Source organism: Podarcis tiliguerta (genome assembly GCF_965153285.1).
Source record: "Podarcis tiliguerta genome assembly, chromosome: 3".
NCBI classification, from domain to species: Eukaryota; Metazoa; Chordata; class Lepidosauria; order Squamata; family Lacertidae; genus Podarcis; species Podarcis tiliguerta.
In genome coordinates this window covers 80,305,026-80,326,435 of record NC_139536.1, presented here as the reverse complement: position 1 = coordinate 80,326,435, position 21,410 = coordinate 80,305,026, and the positions used below count along the sequence as shown (strand labels likewise).

General features: G+C 38.0%; 1 protein-coding gene across 4 annotated transcripts in view; it reads right to left on the bottom strand.

Moving 5' to 3' along the window:
• Nucleotides 1-21,410, bottom strand: part of PHIP (PHIP subunit of CUL4-Ring ligase complex) — a 65,281-nt gene that overhangs the window by 13,255 nt on the left and 30,616 nt on the right. For 2 of the 4 annotated variants that reach the window (XM_083431123.1, XM_083431124.1), the window contains exons 16-31: nt 18,813-18,941; nt 18,281-18,506; nt 17,830-17,955; nt 16,610-16,793; nt 15,685-15,808; nt 14,727-14,867; nt 14,163-14,239; nt 12,211-12,442; nt 9,023-9,142; nt 6,683-6,790; nt 5,940-6,064; nt 5,377-5,459; nt 3,941-4,052; nt 3,679-3,740; nt 1,124-1,279; nt 583-703 (exon numbers count right to left, since the gene is read on the bottom strand). In XM_083431123.1, coding sequence (XP_083287249.1) covers nt 583-703; nt 1,124-1,279; nt 3,679-3,740; nt 3,941-4,052; nt 5,377-5,459; nt 5,940-6,064; nt 6,683-6,790; nt 9,023-9,142; nt 12,211-12,442; nt 14,163-14,239; nt 14,727-14,867; nt 15,685-15,808; nt 16,610-16,793; nt 17,830-17,955; nt 18,281-18,506; nt 18,813-18,941 — 2,126 coding nt within the window. Of the gene's footprint in view, nt 1-582; nt 704-1,123; nt 1,280-3,627; nt 3,741-3,940; nt 4,053-5,376; nt 5,460-5,939; nt 6,065-6,682; nt 6,791-9,022; nt 9,143-12,210; nt 12,443-14,162; nt 14,240-14,726; nt 14,868-15,684; nt 15,809-16,609; nt 16,794-17,829; nt 17,956-18,280; nt 18,507-18,812; nt 18,942-21,410 lie in introns of all 4 variants that reach the window. The other 2 variants (XM_083431121.1, XM_083431122.1) reach the window with 1 other exon arrangement.

Below are 21,410 nucleotides of genomic sequence, written 5' to 3'. Positions count from 1 at the left end.
TAGGTACGTATATCTGGCATATGGCAGCCCTACAATTACCCTGGGTCCAAGCCATAAAGAGTTTTAAAGATCAATGCCAACACTCTGAATTAGTCCCAGAAATGGACCATAAAACAGTGCAGCTGGCCTAGAGAAAAGAAATCACAGAATACTGTGTTGGTTGGTTCTGGTTCCTTGGGTTATGACAGGAGGCTCAAAGAGATAAAATTAAGATCTTATAATCAAAAATACCTCCTGTAGGCTTCCTTTTAAGCAGTTCCAAGAGGAACAACAGCTTTAACGTAAGTACTTGCTCAGTTAGAAAAACAGTTAAGAAAAGAAGGGGCCCATAAGCCATTTAGGATTTCCTTTAGACAAGAGGCAATCCACATCAAGGTACAGTGGGCTGGAGCATTGCAAGATTTAACCATAGGACAAGAAAGTCTTTTACAACAGTTTGACTTTTCATTGTACATCACAGTAATTGATCTGTGCTGCACACAGCTCAGCTAGAAGCAAAAGCTGCCCAGGAAATTACCCTAACATATATAAAATCACAAACATTTTTGGAAACACCAACAATAAAATAAACTTAAAACAAACCTGTAAAACCTATTTTCCAGCCTCTGTTTAATTGTACTAAGATCAGTAGGATATGCAACGACAGTGCAATACATTGGATAAGCTTGGAAATCCACAGGAGCCACAAAAGCAGAAGCAATATCTAAACACAAAACAAAGATGTCATTACTACATTAGTGATAGGGAAGCAATTTTCTTAATGTGCAGCAGTAATTTGAGTGAGAGAGTGCCTAGCTAAAGAGGGAATTCTACAAGTCTTTCAATAATAATGTGAAGTAGAAGTGACTTTTTTTTTACTTGTAAGGTACTGAATATTTGTATTCTATGACCAACACACACAAAAATATTTTCTCCAAAATCCATCTCATGCATGCCATTTTACGGCATAGAAATGATTGCCACAGATGAAGTGGACTGAAAAACTTGAATTTCAGTATGTGTTTTGAGAAGAATTTTAATACAGAAGTCCAAATTTAAAATATGCAGGAATGTGAGACTATCTTAATGGATAGAAATGATTAAAAAAAAACACTTTCCCCCCTTCTTTCACATTAAACATTACCTAAAGTCATCAGCTGGTTTATCCCTGAAATTATTCTTTCACATTCATCATCACGAGTCCTGGAACCCCACTCTCCTTCCAAAGGCTTGTAGATTAATGATCTGCTTTCAATATTAGTTAAAGGAACACTAGTTCCAAGCTCCTCTGGAAACACAGCTGAAAGAGACACAAAATGAACACAATAGCTGATATAATTATCCTTGCAACTTAAGAAATTGCATACCTATTTTTTTTAAAAAACAACACACAATGGTATAAACAATTCACAGCCCACTATTGTTTTTAAGAGCAACTAACTGATTGTGGAATATTATAAATGCATTTGGAAGAAAAACAAATACTTATTTCTGCATTACAGAGCATCTTCCATTATTAACATGCTTATACAGAGTAATAGCTAGCTAGGATTTTTTTTGTTTAAAGAATGAAATGAAACAATCTATCCTTAGAGTTAGATAGATGAAAGGCTATATACATTTGAGCTACACATCTACATTTTTAATATATCTAATTACTTTTACAGTATTGCAAATCTTCTTGATTGAGCTCAGCATGTAAATGAATTCATCTCCACGTCACACAAATATAATGATAAACATTCTTGTTAACCAGTCTGGAGTCTGGCATTAAGCATTTAGGATTTCTAAGGAAGAGCTAAAATGAGACCCAACTAAAATTACAATCTTAAGTAGCAAAGTTTGAAGAATAATGTTAGAAGGCGCAAAAGAAACTTATGGTTAGGGGAAATTATGTCTCTCCTAGCACTAAGGTAAAAAGGTAAAGGTACCCCTGCCCGTACAGGCCAGTCTTGACAGACTCTAGGGTTGTGCGCCCATCTCACTCAAAGAGGCCGAGGGCCAGCGCTGTCCGAAGACACTTCCGGGTCACGTGGCCAGCGTGACATCGCTGCTCTGGCGAGCCAGAGCCGCACACGGAAACGCCGTTTACCTTCCCGCTAGTAAGCGGTCCCTATTTATCTACTTGCACCCAGGGGTGCTTTCGAACTGCTAGGTTGGCAGGCGCTGGGACCGAGCGACGGGAGCGCACCCCGCCGCGGGAATTCGAACCACGACCTTTCGATCGGCAAGCCCTAGGCACTGAGGCTTTAACCCACAGCGCCTCCCGCGTCCCTAGCGCTAGGGTACACTAAAGCATTTTGTAAACCACTAAACCACTTTGTAACCTTGACAATTCCAACATTTAAAAGTCAAAGCTTTTCTTTATAAAAGTAGAGGCTGTTCCATATAGCAAGCAATTTATGAAGTTTCTACTTTTCTTCTCACTGCGGTCAACATGGCAAGTGATCAGCATTCCTTCCACCTTTGGAGCTATGGAGACGGGTGGGGTACATTCTAGGAGTTGCATAGTGATTCCTGCCCCTTTTCCAAGCTCCAAGGTTGGAAGCAAGGCAGAAAGTTATTTAGTTGCTTTGTTGATGAGGTGACTAGCACTTCTTGCCTCTTGCCTTTTCTCTCTTCCTGTTCGTAATGAATTGTGAATTGTTTACATTGATGGAGATTCTTTAAATTAAGTATTTTAATGTTATTTGTATTTTATAGGAAATGACATGTATAAGAATGTATTGCTGGTGTTTATTTAGAATAGAATAGAATTTTATTATTACGGTCACAGACCAGTTCCAGGTCACTTACAATTTCCCTTTGTTTTTCATACTTTTCTGTGAATTGCTTTTGGGTGTACTTATATAGAAGAACAGAATGCAAATATAGTGACTGACTGAAAGTTGTATCCAAAAGCGTTGCTGAGCAGAAAGATTTCCATCAGTGGAACAGGAAGGAATCCCCGTCTCCCTTGCAGCTCTTATCCAATCAGCTCTGGAGGGTTGGGGACCCAAATAGTTTGCCAAGTGCCGCTGTCTCCATACAGCTGTATTTCAAGTGATCACCAACACCAAAGTGGGGGATTTTTGGCCCTCCAAGCATTTAACTACAGCTCACATCAGCCAAAGCAACCATGGCCAATGGCTAACGTTAATGTGAGTTGTAGTTCAGCAACATTTGAAGGGCCAGAGGTTCCCACACCTGACCTACATAAACAAATTAATTGGGAGAGTCTTCATTCTTCCACTTTACCACTCATGAGTAGGAACAATCATCATAATACTCCTAAAGTGCTAAACTTAAACAATTTATATATCAATATCTGTTGAACTTAACAGAGCAGGGTGAATCCAGCAGTGAATCCAGTGAATAACAGTGAATCCAGCAGTGTTATGAACTCTGGCCTTGGGAATTGACCCCAGCAATGCAATAGAAGGACAAGTTTTGGAGTCTTTGCAAAATGTTTGCTTCCAAGTAGTTTAACAACAAAATTTTGTATCAATTTCTGAAAACCAGGCAACCAAAATGCAATGTTCAATTTTCTTAAAACAGGTAACTAGTTAGTTCACAGACATTTTATTAATGTAATAAAGAAATTGATTCGTTTTCCCTTCTTTTATAGCATAATCAGCGTAACTTCTTTATAGTTCATCACATACGTACATAGTAAGTTCTGTCTCCTTTCTGTACATCTAGGGGAAAGTAGACACATACCATTGTTTGGTATAGGCTCCATATCCCAAGGACTCATTTTCTCAGCATCTCCATTGTCCCAACTTCAAGAGAGAGAGAGAAAATTGCAATCAAGTTAAAGTTACTATTACTTATCTGAATATGTAGATAATCAACACTTTACCCCAGAAATATTTTCAACAAAATGCAGGTAGAAAACGTACCAGCTAATGATTAAACACACATGAGGTTAAAAACAAAAAGAGAAAAATAAAACCCCATGAATAAAGCAAAAGCTACTAACCAGACATTGTAGCACTGAAACAAGCTGTCAGGATAATCAGGCTGAAGAGGTTCTTGGCTTTCTATTGTTCCGAACCACCAAGCATCATCAATTACTGATCTAAATCGATCACCTGGACAAGAATACAAAGTCACGTCTTTACTCCAGAAGGGATAGAACTGTATCTTAACAGTTTCTTATAATCATGACCAGTATTATTAGAGGTAGCTTTTGCCAACTATTGAACAAACAAGAAGATGCAACACCCTGACAACTTTCCATTAGCAGGACTGCATAAAGCTTCAGCTCTCTAATGACACCATTACAACCAGATAAGCTTGACAAAGGAAGATTCATTTCAGCGGGCTGCAAAATACTCCCAAAGGTAAGATGCCACAGAGGCTCTTTTGTTATTAAAGAGGTCTGTGTCACATCCTCTAATGTCATGTTGAGACTGTATGACAGAAGCAGTCTGTTTCCAGATATAAAGAAGGCGGCCATAAATTTGGCCCATATTCCTTCCTCCTACTACAGCATTCATTTTCTCAACATATGAGACATGAACAGTTCAAATACAGATCTGCATCCTGCATGTGGGCTTTAGCCAGCTCTGTTCACCAGGCTTAGAGGGCGAGGGCTGACTCCTCTCCATTCAGTCCTCTCTCCCCTCCCCTGTATGTGATCAGTATTGACAGCACTAACTATCTGTTCAGCAGACACTGTTGGTCCAGGGATAAAAGATGGGCCCTGAAATCCCGTTTTTTGACTTACAATTACAGGAGAAGACAAGGGAGACAATAGCTTATTCATTCAGAACATACTCCTAAAAATATACTAAAACAAAAATGTCTAAATTCTCTTCAGGGTTTTTTTTTTTGTTTTAGTTTTTCATACCCAACTGTATTGCAAAAGTAATATTGATTTTGAATGTTATCTATGTTAGTATTACTAATCAATACTAATATTCATTAGTACTGTCAAGAAATAAAAGATTTATCATAATCCTATGGTCAACTGTGTAGTATAGAAACGAATTTTTAAAAATTTCTGCTTTAATAATTGCTTTCAATTATTGTTGCTTCTAAAATTCAGGTGAGGCAACTTGTTTTAACGTGAATCTATATGGCTTCCTGTTTCACTCATCCACCCAAAAATCTGAGATCTTGGTTGAAAGGACTTCTGTTCTTAATCAAGGAGCTCAGGCTTTGCAGGCCTTTAATTAGCTGGATAAAAGCCATGTTGCCACAGTTTTCTGCGTTGACCTAGTCAGCTCAGCTTTTACCTTCCTTAAAAAAGTAAACGCAAAATTGGGAAAATACATTAAGTCTGGTATCTCTAGTTCAAAGCAGAAAACTTAGCAGGTTTGAGTAAATAATCCATATTTATATTTAATGCTCAGAATTATAATTAACACCTCCCAAAATTACTGATACCGTGATTGTATTAAAGGTACTTACCTATGTTCCAGCGTCTGTGTTTTGCATCATCAAACTGCTGCCTTAAGACTAGGAAATCGATAACATCTGGCATGTCATGATACCTGGATATAACCAAAATAAGACAAACATATTGAGAAAGGTGTTTGCTATTTCATAGCTAAAAGTATTTGAGAACATATCAATGCCAAGTTAAGATTTAGTAGACTTTGTAGAAGAACTTCAGTGTCGTCGTCCCCCCACCCCAATACACTAAGGGATAAAGTAGAAGTTTGGTAGAAGACCAAATTAACACTGAATTGCTGGGAAGTGGGGGGGCTGATTAAAATGAAGGCGTGCACACAGAAGTATAGCCCATTACTGCTCTCTTATCTTCTCTTGACTTCTATTTTCAACAGGTAAAAGAAAGGGAAGAATGAATTTCTTTCAGAAGCTCAAAGCGATGAATATTTGAAAGTTACTTAGGAAGCCCTTTTAAGCTTCATTTTATAAGGACCTTTTAATTTAGATCCACTGCGAGCATATTACAAACACTTATTTAGCCACAAATATTACAACAGCCGTATGTGAACAGTGGCCCTTACTTCATTGTAAAAGATCCTCCGGTCAATTTACCAGTATCTGGGTCAAGAAAAGCAAGTTTAAGGCAGCAAAGTGTAGGTAGCCCAACTTCATATTTTATTCCAACTATTTTCATGAGTTCTTGTTCCTGATGGAGACCAAAAAAAAAGCCTTGCATTAAGTAAACTAAGAAAATACAACAGAAAGAGTTAACATATGACAGCAAAAGTAGTCTGGGAGTTCTAAGCTTTGCCATATATTTCCTTGTATTTCGAAGTGAAATGGAGTCTACTTTTTAGTAATTTTTTAATGTATTTAATGTTGTACATTACTTCAGTGTCTAAAGACGATAGAGAATGTGATTCAAATACTACAGTACATGAGAGGGGGCTGAGGAGAAGGCAATGTGGTGTATAAATTATACAGAAACTTAATATGCAAACATTATACAAAAACATAAGAAATAGGACTATGCTAACAGCTACTCTTCATTTGGCAATATATTTATCCTTTGCTGTCATGACTACAAAACATTGAAATTGCACTCAACTTCCAAGAAGTTAGGAACAGTCAATGGCAGCAAGGTGTGGAGGGAAATGCACACAAGATAGAAGAGGGTCAAGGATAAAGAATGCCACCTTGCTATGGTTTGTTTTAGAGGACAATCCTATGTATGCCTACAAAGTAATAAATCCTTCTGAGTTTAGGGGAGTTACTCCAAGATAAATACGTACAGAACTTATAGGGGGAAACAGAAGAGACATACCCGTAGTTCCATCTTATGCCATGGCTGTTTCTTCGGATTAATGCTATATATTTTGTTCTTCTTTGCCATTAAAACATACGCTTCATGGCCTTGTCGGAAATAATATACCTTAAGAATAGAACAGAGACCTTTTTTTAAAAAAAAAGCCACCCGATTTGATGTGTGAAAAAGTTGGTGATTCAAAAACATTAAGTCTAGAGATATTTTTATTGAAATTCTCTTCTTTTTAAAACTTGGAAGTCCATTTACCCAGCCGCATAACACATACCTAAATATCAGAGGACATGCTATTTGTCATTTCTAATTCCTGACCAGCGGCCACCTCTTCCCTTACCTCATTTTCACTGTTCCAGTCATGTCCTCTGCTACAATTCTGTTTCTACTCCCGCTAGCCTTTTCCACACAACATGAAGTGGTTGCTTTATACATGTTTCTGTATCATCTTTGAGAAGTGCCTGCTCTCAGCAAGCACCCATAAGATTTTTATACATTTATGAAATGTGTACATTTTGGGTTCTACCTAGCTTACAATAGCAAAATAGTCGTGCTATGCTTTTCTCATTATTGCACATAATATGAAACCAGTGAAGTGGCTAATAAGGCTCGCAGCTATATTTAAAAGCAGAATTCAACACTAATAATCAGTTTAAACATTTTGAGGCTTTTAATACACCACAGTGCAAGTTTATAACATTCAGTAAAAAAAAAGAGGTAAGAACCCCAGGACGGTTAAAGGCGACTATGGGGTGCAGCGTTCATCTCACTTCAGGGCAAGGGAGCCGGCGTTTGTCCAGACAGCTTTCCAGGTCATGTGGCCAGCATGGACACCGTGACAAGTGCCAGAGCACACAGAAACACCATTTACCTTCCTGCCACAGCAGTACCTATTTATCTACTCGCACTGGTATGCTTTCAATCTGCTAGGTTGGCAGAAGATGGGATAGAGCAACGGGAGCTCACTCCATCATGTGAATTCAAACCGCCGACCTTCCAACAGGCAAGCCCAAGAGGCTCAGTGGCTTAGACCACAGCACTACCTGCTCCTATTTTATAACATTAGAATAAGAACACCTGGAATTTTATTCATTACATCCATCTTTAAGGAACTCAAGGTGGCATACAGGGCTCTTGGTCTCCTCATATTATCCCAACAACACCCTGATGGGGAAGTATGCAGCAGGCCTAAGGTCACCCAGCAACCTTCACAGCCGAGTAGAAATTTTGAACCTTTCTCTCCCAAATCCTGCTCTGACACTCTAACCATTGTAGCACCTGAGCGCTCCTAAACAAAACAGTTTTCCAGTTTCTGAGCAAAAGGGCTGATTCAGTTTATGGTGTGATGCTGAAACACCATGCCCTCTTGCCATGGCTACAGGCCCACTGGAATCCACACACCACAAAACTTTGGGAGGAAAACCTAAGCTCAGATATGCCTGCCAGAATTGCGATCTTCCATAAATATGGTCCGTACAATCAACAAGCACGCCACACCTATAATTTCTTCTGGCTGATCCAGTTTTCTAGGCTGAAAATTGTTGGAGAATCAAGGAGTAGACAATCCTGTAAGGTAGAATGTTTTCTCCCACACCATGTTTTCCCTTCTCTGCCAAGAATCCATTGTACACAGTAACAAGGCTTACTAACTTTATAGAGAGCAGATCAGTCTAATTTCTTATCCTGAAGACCCTATTATACTGGGTGTAAATCTAAGGGTTGTTGGATGTCCCTCCCTTACGCCACCAGAGACAAATGATTCTGTAATAGAAGCTATAATGAACTGAGTAAATTTGCTTTAGGTATCTAACATTTGGCACTATATATAGATGGTGTGAGCTAGTTGAATTTATCAATAACTCTACCCAACCAAAATTTCTGCACTATAACAAAAGAGGGATTATTGGCAACTCTAATGATGGCTCCCATAAAAACAGCTCTCAAAAAGCTCTGCCCCAGCAGCCTGCCAAGGGAGAAGAAATAAGGGAGGGGGAAAATGTTCTCTTAACTCTGCACACCTCACCACTGCAATGATTTGCAAGGTTCACACATCTTGTGGACTGAAGAGTATACAGGCCTAAGAGACAAGCATCTCCTATATAGTTTTTCCTTCTCTATGAATTGCAATGCATTCCTCTTATACTGTTTGTACCCCAGTGTCTGAATCACTCAACAGTGACAAGTAGAGATAATTGGTATTTTAAAAACAAGCACCACTGTTCTGGGTTATTCCAGTGTTCTGCTTTGTTTTTGTTTTAATTACTCTGAAAATAGACTAATACAATAAAACAAGAATACATAGACAGAGCACAGCATAAAGGGAGAAAAAGAATTTTTTTAACATACCTCATCTCCCATTTGTGGTACAAATGGGCATCGGCGAGGAACAAGGTCTGTGATCCACACAGAAGGCAGCCATTCTTCCAATGTCAAGCCATTTTCTGCCAACACTCCCACAGCCAACCTCTAAAAGAAACCCCGCAATAAATCTGAATTAATCTCTAGCATTTTTTATTTTTAAAAAAACTATATTTGAGGCATCATTAGAAGTCTAAAGAATTACTGAAAAATATATTTAATTTGAAATATTTTGGTTAGCCATCCTGGGTGGAGGGGGCCATGAAATAGGAGAACATTTGTAACAGGAGCAAACCTGACACACCCCTTGTCTACATAGGACTCCCACCACGGGTCCGGCTTCTTATGCTAGACTGTGATAGCACTCTGAAAATGAAAGATTGTGTATGTACTAGCACATCTGTTCCTGTGTGTGCATGGAGGGTAGATATTGCCTGGACCATGGGAAGGCACAAGTGGGTGGGTGCTTCGTGCGAAGCCACATATTGTACTACTGTAAGGCAACTCAACCACTTCCACTATACCTCAATTTGCAGTTTATTTGCTTCATCCCATTGATCCACTGGTTGCCACTAAGAATCGACCCAGACCATCTGCATAATTTAGCTCTGTTGCAAGATTCAGTTCTCATTATGATTCTAAGCATAGTGGAACCCTGCGAGCTAACTTTTTTTAAAGGGTGGATATATAGAAAGGTGAAGATGAAGAAACAGCTCTCTGTAATGCAGAGAGAATCTTCTTATTGCATACAAAATTGTTATTTACAGAATCTGTATTTTCTAACTATCCGGTTTGAAATAAATTCAATTGTGTGGTTTGGGAAACCACCCAAAATGTTTTTCATTAATTTAAAAAATGTCCAAATGCAATGCTGCTCTAGCTACACTGTTTTCTCTCACGCTATGCAGCCATTAACAGGAACTACGGTCTGGAAAGGATTCCAGGAGGGAGAGGGGAAAAGGGAAAGCCTATGTTAAGTGGCTGATCCTTTTCCAGCTCAGCTGCTTGTTTGTTTGTTTTAAGTACATGGTTTTCAATGTGTCCATTCTTTTTCCTTAATGTTTGGAGTTGCTTTGAGGAATACAGTTGGAAAGTAGAAAGCAAGTCTATTAGAATATAAACACACAGTATCAAAATCTTCTATAAACTTGAATTTACCTTGGTTGTGCTCATATCCACATTATTAAAATAAAGCCTAATTGAGGTCTTCAAAGTAAAATTTCAAAAGTTAGTCACCATCTTCACATCCTTACTGCAGAGTATGATTTTTACCAACTGCTATTTTTTAATGGTGGGTCCCCACAATTTTAATGAAAAGAATTAATGAAGCCATGAAGATTGAAGCAGTGGGACCAGTAAATGGAGATTAGATACTTTGCAAGTTGTCTCCAATCTGATATATAGACCAACTCTGCAATTCAGTCTCTGGTCTGGTAATTGGAAGCTTCTGCTTTAAATTAACCACAATTTAGTCTTCATCCAAGCTCAGTTGTGGTTAATCTTAACTATACTGTAGTTAGTGAAAACAAGCAGGCTTCATAAATCCAAGTTTAAAATTTGGTTCATTTCCACTAATCATACCTAAGACTAACTGCCATTTGTCCTGGTTTGGATGTCATGAGAAGCTACAGTTAGCCTAGATAGTTCAGCTGGTTAGAGCATGATGCTGATGTCAAGGTTGCAAGTTCGATCCCCATATGGGACAGCTGCATATTCCTGCATTGCAGGAGGTTGGACTAATGATCCTCAAGGTCCCTTCCAGCTCTCCAATTCTATGATTCTAAAACAGAAGTGGGAACTTGAGAAGCAACACTAGAGAATGAGGAGAGAAGCAATCGTGCTAAAATATGGTTTGGCATGACATGTTAATGCAGCCAGCAGTTGTGTTCAGATGCAACACTACACCATATCTTGTTTAGAACTACAGGAATCAAGCTGGGTTGGCCTCAGGATCACATGCTCCCACACACCTTCTATTTTCAACTAATTACGCTACTCACTTGGTTGAAATTGAAACCTATTATTCATAGTAACTATGGTTTATGGAAACAAGCTGGGTTATAAATCAGAATTTGAAGTTGGCTTGTTTCCCCAAACCACAGTTCACACTAACCATAGTTTGTACAGGATTCAACATAGTGAGTAAATTCTGTTAGCTGAATATTAAAAGGAAGGAATAGCACAAACCGTGAGGCTTGGGCAAATAACATTAAATCATAGTGAGTAATTTTCTGTTAGAAAATGGATATAAATATTCTACACACAAAAACACACAAACACACCATAGTTTAGCATTATATGTGAAACAGGTTAGGATTTTGCCATTCAAGGGATGACAGTTCCCCCCCCCCACACACACACAGGTACTCAGGATCCTGTACAATTAATCAACAAGTAGGCAACTGCTGCAGAAAAACATTGGCTTGGATCCAAACATACATCTATGAACAGAACAGAATTTACTTTCACAGAGCAGAGCCTTCCTGCCTCCCCATTCCCTTTGTGCCTTCTGCTACATCAGAAATCTGCTCTGGGATTGGGAGGCCCTAATGAACAGTGTGGGATATGGTACAGAGGGCTACAAATAGAGAAGGGGTTTTACAGAAATGGCCTTCTTTCTTATAGGAGCAGAGGAGCAACTTAAGATCCAAACCATTATCTGGAAAAGCCCTACAAAGTAGTAGAAAACACAGAAGCAATACAGGAATACAACCAGGGTTGTTGTTCCAAGTCCCCAAACAGCTTTTATGTGGCTGTCCTCTATGACAATGGATTAACATAAAAGCATTCCACAGGTGAATGATTAAAAAAAAAAGTGCATTCAAAATGCACAAGGAGGACAGGTACCATCACTACATTTAATCTGAATGAAAGTCACACTGCATGAGAACAAAACTACTCTACTAATGGGTTGGATCAAAGAGATTCTCTTCTGTTGATGAAAGGATTCCTTTCCTGTGTATTTAACACATGCAAGACTTCAAAACTCTTGCAAAGTAAAAAAGAAAGTAGCACTTTCAAGTTCAGAAACATGTAAGTACATTAATGTGGTGTGGCGGGTGCCTTAAAATTATAACTGCCATTCATAGCGATCAATACTGACAACAATTAAAGTAACATTACTGCTAATCAGAAGAATGTTTATATCAACTAATATTCTACTACTATAATACAACCTTTTGCTTTCTCTCTTTGGGTTTCCTTTTCTTTGGTGATGTTGGACCATCTTTGTATTCAGTATCTTTTTTTCTTTCCTTTCTGATTTGCTTTTGCCTCTGTTTTTCAGGACCTTCCTCATCTTCTGAGCTGCTTTCTGCTTTCTTAGTCTTAATTTTAGGAACTTTCTTTGGTGGTTGCAGATTAATTCCAGCATCTGCTGTCCAGTCTGAATAATCACTAGAATAGTCACTAGAAGAAAGAACAAACCAATAATAAATTTACGCAAGCTTAACACACGCAAAAATAACTTTCCAGCTAGGACTTAAAATCTAGAGAGCTACACTGGCTCCCAGTATACGTTTCCGAGCACAATTCAAAGTGTTGGTGCTGACCTTTAAAGCCCTAAATGGCTTCGGCCCAGTATACCTGAAGGAGCGTCTCCACCCCATCGTTCTGCCCAGACACTGAGGTCCAGCGCCGAGGGCCTTCTGGTGGTTGCCTCGCTGCGAGAAGCCAAGTTACAGGGAACCAGGCAGAGGGCCTTCTCGGTAGTGGCACCCACTCTGTGGAACGCCCTTCCACCAAATGTCAAAGAGAACAACACCTACCAGACTTTTAGAAGACATCTGAAGGCAGCCCTGTTTAGGGAAGCTTTTTATGTTTAACAGACCACTGTATTTTAATATTTTGTTGGAAGCCGCTCAGAGTGGCTGGGGAAACCCTGCCAGATGGGCAGGGTATAAATAATAAATGATGATGATGATGATGATGCTAAGAAGATTTAAGTGTTTCCTACCCCACCTTTACTAGCACTAGAATTGATTGACTCTACATGCATTTCCTGAATGGATCGCTAAAGGATGAACATAATCCTAAGCATAAAAACAGGTATACAAGAGTAGAATGTATTTTTAAAATAAAAACTACCAAATTATGAAACTTTCCTTAAATATTCCAATTAACACATATTTAATCTTATTTCCAATATAGCGGTTAGCTTTGGATCCCAAATACAACTATAAGCTTGAAAAAATAGGTTAATGCCACTTATAGTTAACATTTACTGTACTTAAAGTAACATTTCTAATGTTTTAAAATTTCCTGTTTTCTAGTTTATAATAACCAGGTTCAGGTTACCATTCTGCGTAATACATGAAATCAGTCACTTGCAAAACTGCAGAACTACTTTTCCAATCTCCTTAAATATACTTCTGCTATTAAACATTTAAGAATAATTGTCCTACTGAATGCCTCAGAAAATAGGCCCATGAAGTAGTTTTTAATCACTGTTACACTGCCTCTTCTGTTATTTAAATGATTTCTCACATTTTGTGCATTAGCTCAACAATGCTTTGCCTTTATCTAGTGACCCAAGTATACAGACTTTGCAAAAATATCAGCACAGAATATTTTTTTGACAAATTTCTAGTTCCTTCATTTACTTAAACTAAATTTACCCTCTAGACCAAAATATATTTGTGCATGTTTCTTCAATGTCTATCCTAAACTATTCAAACTAGAGGAAATCCATTCTCAATGTTCAACTTTTGCTTTAGCTTAGAAAAGAAAATCTTATAGACTATAGCTGGGACCTAGAAATACTTGAACTATATATGCAAGGTCTGCTACTCTAGAGCATCTCACTACCTTGAGAGTGTGTTTCGAAGTATGGAAGAGACTGGTGCTTAAAAGGGGAGGACGAAAAGCCCCTGTGCATGTACAGCAGCTTGGATCCCAGCCTAAGTATTGTATTTTCTTCTTTCTCTCTCTCCCTCTTTCTTTTCTTTTCTTTCTTTCTTTCTTTTTTTTTTTTTTTTGCATTCCATAATTGTTTGTTAATCCATCTTTTCTCATTGTTTTTATTTTTTCCCTTTTTAAATTTCTTTCTTTCCTTTATGCTATATATAGAGAGAAAGTGCATACACAAGCATTTAACAGCCTTTATGGACCTTTATATTCGGTCTCTTACCTAGAACTACCATCACTGTGCCATGCTTTCCTCTCGTCTTCAGATGTTCCGCCACTTGCAACAACTACTTCTCCCTCCTAAGAGCAAGGGAATATAATGTTTGTTTATAACTAGTAATACATACTAGAATATAATACCTATCCACATAATACAAACATCATGTTTTATACATATATGTGTGTGTGTGTGTGTGTCCAATAATATTTCTTCTAAGAAATATTAGTTGGGTTAGGTCTAGACTTGTCCCCTGTGAGCAAAGGGCTCCTTCTGTTCACAAAGGAAGAATCAGCTTCCAGCAGAGGTCCCTTTGCTGTAGATCCCTCTCCAATTTTCATCTACTGCTCCCTGCACTTCCCCACCCACATGCTGTTTCCTGGAAGAGGGGCCTGGCTGCCGGGCATGATGAACAGGAGCCCTCTACACTGCAGCACTGCCTTGCTAAAGCAAGTATGTCATTTTGATGCATGCAACTTAAATGTCACACAAAAATGTTGACCCACCACCAACATAAACCTGAATGAATGCTACTGTCACCGTCCCATAAAATATAATTCAGTGTCTTACTTCTGAGGAACTGCTTCCTTTTTCCGCATCTTCATTTGGCCTGGCAGTTTCTTCCAGTGCATATCTAGTACGGTAGTTATGTTGGTTGGCCTGTTGCTTTTTTGAATCACCAACATCTAACAGATGATCATGAGAATGATTCTAGGAAGACACAAAATGGCCATTACAAGAAGGTACACAAGAAGTCACAGTTCCCAAATTATTTTTGATGATCTTAACATGTAGATTGAATTTTTGAACAGATTGAACATTATATGGTTTTTATGATATAGAAGATCTGGATGAAGCAACTGCAACATTTTATCTAAGTATACAAAAGTAGGGTTCTGCTTGGAGCAACTGATACAGCTCACATACTGCTACAAGGTCCTAGGGCATGTTGAATTTTTCAACTTTTTAGGTACTAAAAAGTGGTAACACGACTTGGGAATTCAAAAATATTTTTGTTAAATTAATATAATAGAGTTTTGCTTGGTAAGTAAAATGTGGGTAGAATTGCACAGAAATCAGTAAAAATAATTTCCAAGTACTTGCAGTTATATTATATATTAATATTATTTAGCATTCACATGTAGTTTACATTTTCAGAAAGTAAAATTAAAATTATTTGGTTTTCCAAAAGCAATTTATGTGCTTCTTCATCAAAAAAATAACAGATTTGAATTCCTCACACCAGAAGCATATTTTAAAGACCCCCCCCCCATAAAAGGAATTTGCAAAAAAAATCACCCCTAAAAAGCCATGCCCTACTATCCCATATACCCTCAGCTTTCCCGAAGATCCGCCTTGCTATGGTTGAAATCCTGTTCTAACTTATATCAGACTTCTATCCCAATTATATTTGAGTCTACTCGGCAAGAATTCCTACTGATTGCAATGAGGCTTAGTTGCAAGTAATTCTGTTTAGGGCTGTAGCCTTCATGAGGGACTGCATTAGAGACAATGGTTCCCTGCTTACCTTAGGTAAAGATGGTATTTTATTCTCTCTAGGAACATGAGCGATAATGTGTTTTCTTTTCTCTTCTGACCTGTATAACTTGATTTCTTCTTCTCCCTTTGCTGTTCTCCATTCCTCCTGCCTACTACAAAAGAGAAATTTAGATACTAATGTGCACGTATTTTACAGTATAATTCTACATGCAGTAGAATTACAAGGTCCATGCCAATTCCTGGAGAAGAGGCCATGTGCCCACACACTTCAATATGTTCCATGTTTGACAATGTAGGACTCCAAAGTAGTTATGCCAACATAAATCAACAACTCTTTCTGCAGTTTTAAAATAGCATACCAAAATTTTTAATCCCCTCAAAAGTTGAAAAAGATGATAGATCTGTACACACATTTATTCATATTCACAAAACTGAACAATTTTGTAATGAACATTTTAGACTACTAAAATGTTAAGTCCAAGGAATGCACACCCACTTCTGGCTTACAGAATTAACCCATATTTTAAAAACAGGTGATTTTTTCCCCTGTGTCATAAAGATGAACTTTTAACAGTACCATAGAATATCTCTTTCTGCAACATTGAATAGATACTGTAAAAGATAAAGAATGATTAATTCAAGGCTAGATGTTCAGGACCCTAATGGTGCAGATTCTCTGGAACCAACATGGGTGATAGTTTTTGTTTTTTGTTCTAAGGGCATAATAGAGGCACAGCAAGTGAAACAAGAGATTCTGTATCTGCAGCCATTCCTCCAATAATAAATTTGAGAACACTGCTTTTTATATGGATTTAAAGAAAAGCAAAAGCATCCTGTGAAGGCTGATACCAGTTTGGGGCTTTTAAATGAAATATGTACAAATAACTTCCAATGTTAATTGTAAGCCTAGCTATTCAAACTTAGCAACTTGATACCAAGATACTTGAATTTACCTAGCTACTCCTGTTGACAGTTCTGGTACCACAACCCTTCGACTCCATGCCACTAGGTCTCTCTCAGTAGCTATCTCACTTCTTGGTGCATTGCTATGCATCTGCCGCACTCCTTCAATTTGTCCACTGCGTCTTAACCCCACATTTGGTGGTGAATGTACCTCAGAGGTAGAGTTTACAGAGCCTTTGAAATGAAAAACAATATTTTCAGAGACAGTTCTGAGGGAATCTGATGCATAAAATTAATGGCTTAGAACCTAATTCCTGTGAACAAACTCACTCACAGCATGTTACTGCTGGCAGAAAGGGGGATTTTCACAATTTCCCCATCTCCCCACAGCCCAGCTCAAAAGTTGGCTACAGAGATTTGGGAACCCCCCAGAACAGTGTGAAAGTGGCACTGAAAGCCATAGAGAGAATCAGGAAAAATCACCTTCCCAGCTCTAAGAGCCTTTGCTGAAACTGAACCCCTTCCACAGACAGTATTTGTTCTGTTCACAGAAATACAACTCAGAATCCCAAGCAAGATAAGTACATGTAGATTAAAAATACAATTTCTAAATATAGTTAGGTAGCTTGGCAATCTGAATTAACCACCCTTATAAAGCACTACAGTAAGTTCACTACATTCAACTACTTAAGGCTGTAAACTGTAAAATGGGTGCCACTATTGCCTTCTTCAGGTGTTACAATGATTGAACACATGGAGGGAGCCAGCAGAAATTAGCACCCTCCTTCTACTGCCCCCTCTAGATTGTGAAAATCTGAAGCACAGAACCTCCTGTACTATTCTGTATTACTCTTGTACAAGAGACTCCCCACACAATGCACATTTTTATTTCCCAGGGATCTAAAATGAATGGGGAACCTTCGTGAGCAGAAGGCTCCCTGCTTCAAACAGTCACCCTTTGCAAGATGGAGTGTAACCGAAATGGCAGCACGGCATGAGACTTGAGTGCTCATCCCTACTACCCTCCGCGTGAGTTCACTCCACTCCTTATTTTAATGTCTGAAGACAGCTTGTGTAACTCCCTTAAGCTTTCCTGCTAGTTGCAATTTGATGAAGTTCCTTGGTTTAAAAACAAATGCATTTTATTACTGGAAAGTGATGAAAGACATTATTATTGTGCTCAAGTGCCCTCTTTCCATAAATGTCATATACTGAATGGAGGCAAGTCAGATCCTGCTTATTTGGCTATTTAAATACGGAGTTATTTTACCCCGGCCAACTCTGTTAGTGTTGCTAGTTCCAGCCTCTCCTGATTGCCTTTGATCTTGCTCTTGTTGAAGTCTCTGTATCATGCTGTCCAAGGGGCTAACTTGCTGACTCAAAACCTGGTTCAGTCCTATGAAAAGCAGAATTTGAATTTAGTTCTTTAGCTGATCCATAATTTCTCAATAAGTATTAGAAGTATTGGAATATTAGCAAGGGATTCCCCTTTGCATTAAAGGTAGTTGGAGGTTATGAACGTGAAATTGCTCCTTTATTAGTGATCATTAATAATAATGCTGGAAAACAATTAACATTAACTCATTGCTTTTCCCATACGCACACCACTCTGTGCATTTAGTCTGGAAACAGTGCTAAGACATCTTCCTTGGAAATCCTGTTGAATACTGCATACTCAAATAAAACTTCAAAGGCCCATGTCAAGTTGAAGTTGTTGATACCTGAAGAAGTTACCCCCATCTGGGGAATAAGTTGCTCCTCTCTACAGTTTTCACGTCCTGGAACTAATCTCTGGTATCTTGATGGATGAGGGTTACCATCAACATCAACTAAAAAGGGTGGAGGCATGAGGTGTGGTGCTTGTTGTGTCTGTTCATCCAACACAAAGTTGTTGGCATCACGGATGAGAGGCCGATAATCACTGTGAAAGAACATCTGATCTGCTATCTGTAAATAAATCAAATTTTAAATTATAGACAAAACTAGTACTTCATTGTTATTTGCAGCTCTTTCCTATTATTATTTTAAGAGTCAACTTCAGAAGAGCCATAAAGCACTAGCAAGCTACAGAAACACTTGTGTTCCTATTTAGGTACAAATAGGAAAAGCTATTTAAATAGGAAATAGGAAAAGCTACATAAATGCAGGAGTATCTGGATATAAACCAGAGTCAGTTTGGATGGCCATGGTAAGTTATAGATCCTGTACAAAAGCTACAACTGAAACAAATTTAAGCTGTTTTCTGCACAATACCTTGTCATATTTGCTACTGGAGCCAAATCCAAAGATCAGAAGATGACCGTGAGAGTCTGTACAGGCAAAATGCTGGCCATCAGGAGAACACTTGCAGTCAAACACTGCCCCATGTCCTTGTCCTTCAATCTAAAATACAACAAACAACAATATCAACAAACTTCTAACCGAAGTTATCATATTATTTTCAAACACATGACAAACCTATTTTTAAAAGGAAATATGCTGTTAGATGAAAATTACATTCAGCGTGGTTTATTTTTTTATATCACTTGTAAGCAAAGTCAAATATACCATTCATTAAACAATACTACATTTCCTGCCTTCTGACATTTTAAGAAAAAATATAAGGTTACTCAACTAAGTTTACACTGTCTTTCATATAGTTATTCTTAAGGAGGATATACATTTTCCTCCACTATATTTTCAATAAAGACAAAGCTGTAATCCTAATAGTCTATTGTTAGGAAGCAAGTCGCATTTGAAGATACTTCTAAGTAAACATGTTTAGGATCAGGCTATTAATGTAACTATCATTAAAAGCTGCAATAAAAATTAGTTTACAACATGGGAACAAAAGTATTTGACAGTTGCCCTTTGGTCTCATTTCATGACTAAGTGCTAAATTAGTTCTTGGCCCTTCTTGCAAAACACAATGAATTCTGTATATTTAAAGCACTTGCCCAATTGTTGCCACTGCAATAAGGATATTTGAACTAGTTGCTTTTTACTTCCAACCTGAACACTGTATTTGATTGATTGCAACTCATATAAAGAACTGCAAATATTTTTAAAAAGAATTTACCTGATACTCATTTTCAGGTTTTCCACTTCCATTAATCCAGAACAAATGGGTTTTTGTTTTTCCCTGAAACCTGTCAACCAAGCACAGGTGACCAATCACCACTCTGAACTTTCATGCCCTATGTACTCTACCAATATTCCCAGTTGCAAAATAATTTCAGTGGCACTTAAGCGCAAAACACTTTCACCTAACCAGGGCAAGGCAAGCGAGGAAATGGGGTTCCCTTCCACAAATAAGAGCTAGCTGAACCTTGCATTCTCTGAAGAAAGAGAATGATAAATAGTCCTATTTCTCATCGAGAAAATAAGCTACAGAGGTTGTCTTGATTAGTGTATACAGCATAGCGGGCCCAGAGATTACGGTGTAACTCCATGCTCTTCAAAATTCTAGATGTGCTTCAGAATCAGTAAACAAGAAGTCATAGTAATAAACATATTACCTGACAGTAAATTCCATTTAGTTCAAATAGAATTTACTTTCAAACAACAGGAGAAAAGCATTTACTATTCTATCCAGAAAGGAGTCAAAGAAGGGGCTGTTGAATAGGATAAGCAACCTTTATTAAAGATAGCTACATAAATTTTGTATCAACTCAAGCTCTCTAATCTCTAATGGTACAATTTTTAGTCTTTGATATCAAAGGGAAAGGAGGTTGGACCCTTTGTATCATGGGAAGAGAGGAAGTTCCACAGCACAAGCTCAAAAATGCATTTGTGCTAACAATGCCTGCGATGGATACAGCCTTGTATCTCACGTCAGTTGCTATTCAAGCGTTCAGTGCTATAAGACTTACAAGTTTGTCTACAAATCTGTTAAAGAGAATTAGTTTACGTAGAAAAGTCATCTGACTACCAGTTTAGTAGTTTTTCTTAACACAACATTCAGAACCTGATCCTATACATGTTTACTTGAAAGAAAGTCCTGATTTCAACAGGATCTAATCCCCAATAAGGGGAATCTAATTAATAGTGCAGGCTTAGGGTTGGAAAAGTGGCAGATGCTGAAAAGGTGTGCTGGAAGTACTGAACAGCAGTAGAGATGTGAAATACTTAATTTTAAAATTAAGACTAGATTTTCAACAACCTGGATAGTCGTCTGCTACACGTAACAACAAAATGGTGTGTGATAACCACAACTACTAACAGAAGCACCCTAAAAGATCACGAGGCAACTTTTGGTTTGCACTGGCTCAGTTTTATCTATTCTTTTATACAACACTATCTTCAGCAAGAGACAACAACTGAAAAATGCAAGGGATTTACTGAATGAGCATGAGATGTGGAATAATCACAAGTATCACAAACCTTAATCTCTGCTTGATTTACAGTTTACAAGAACCCATTTGCTCTGAATTAGTAGATAGTATCATACTATCCAAAGAGAGTCTAGGCAAAAAGAATTCAATTATAACATTTCAATAAATCTCAAGTGCTCTTTTAAAGTTGGATTTCACCATAGAGTTTAGAAATGAGCAATATTAGTATGTGAAGGATTCCCCTTAATTGTCATGTTCAAAGCAGCAACTGTATACAAATAATGTTCCTGTTACAAGGGATAAAGGAAGTGGTCCCAATTCCTTCATACAGCAATTTTATAAAGAGCTATTGGCAAAGAATAACTGTTCCAGGCAACTGGACCACAGCCACATTCAGATGATCATACTTCTGCTAAATAAACGAAGATATCAACAACCCCTTTGTCAGTGTACACAGCCCCTTCATGTGAGCCATAATTAAACCAGAAAATACCAAAACAATAATTGCTTCTTGCTTTGTCTGAACTGGGAAACTATG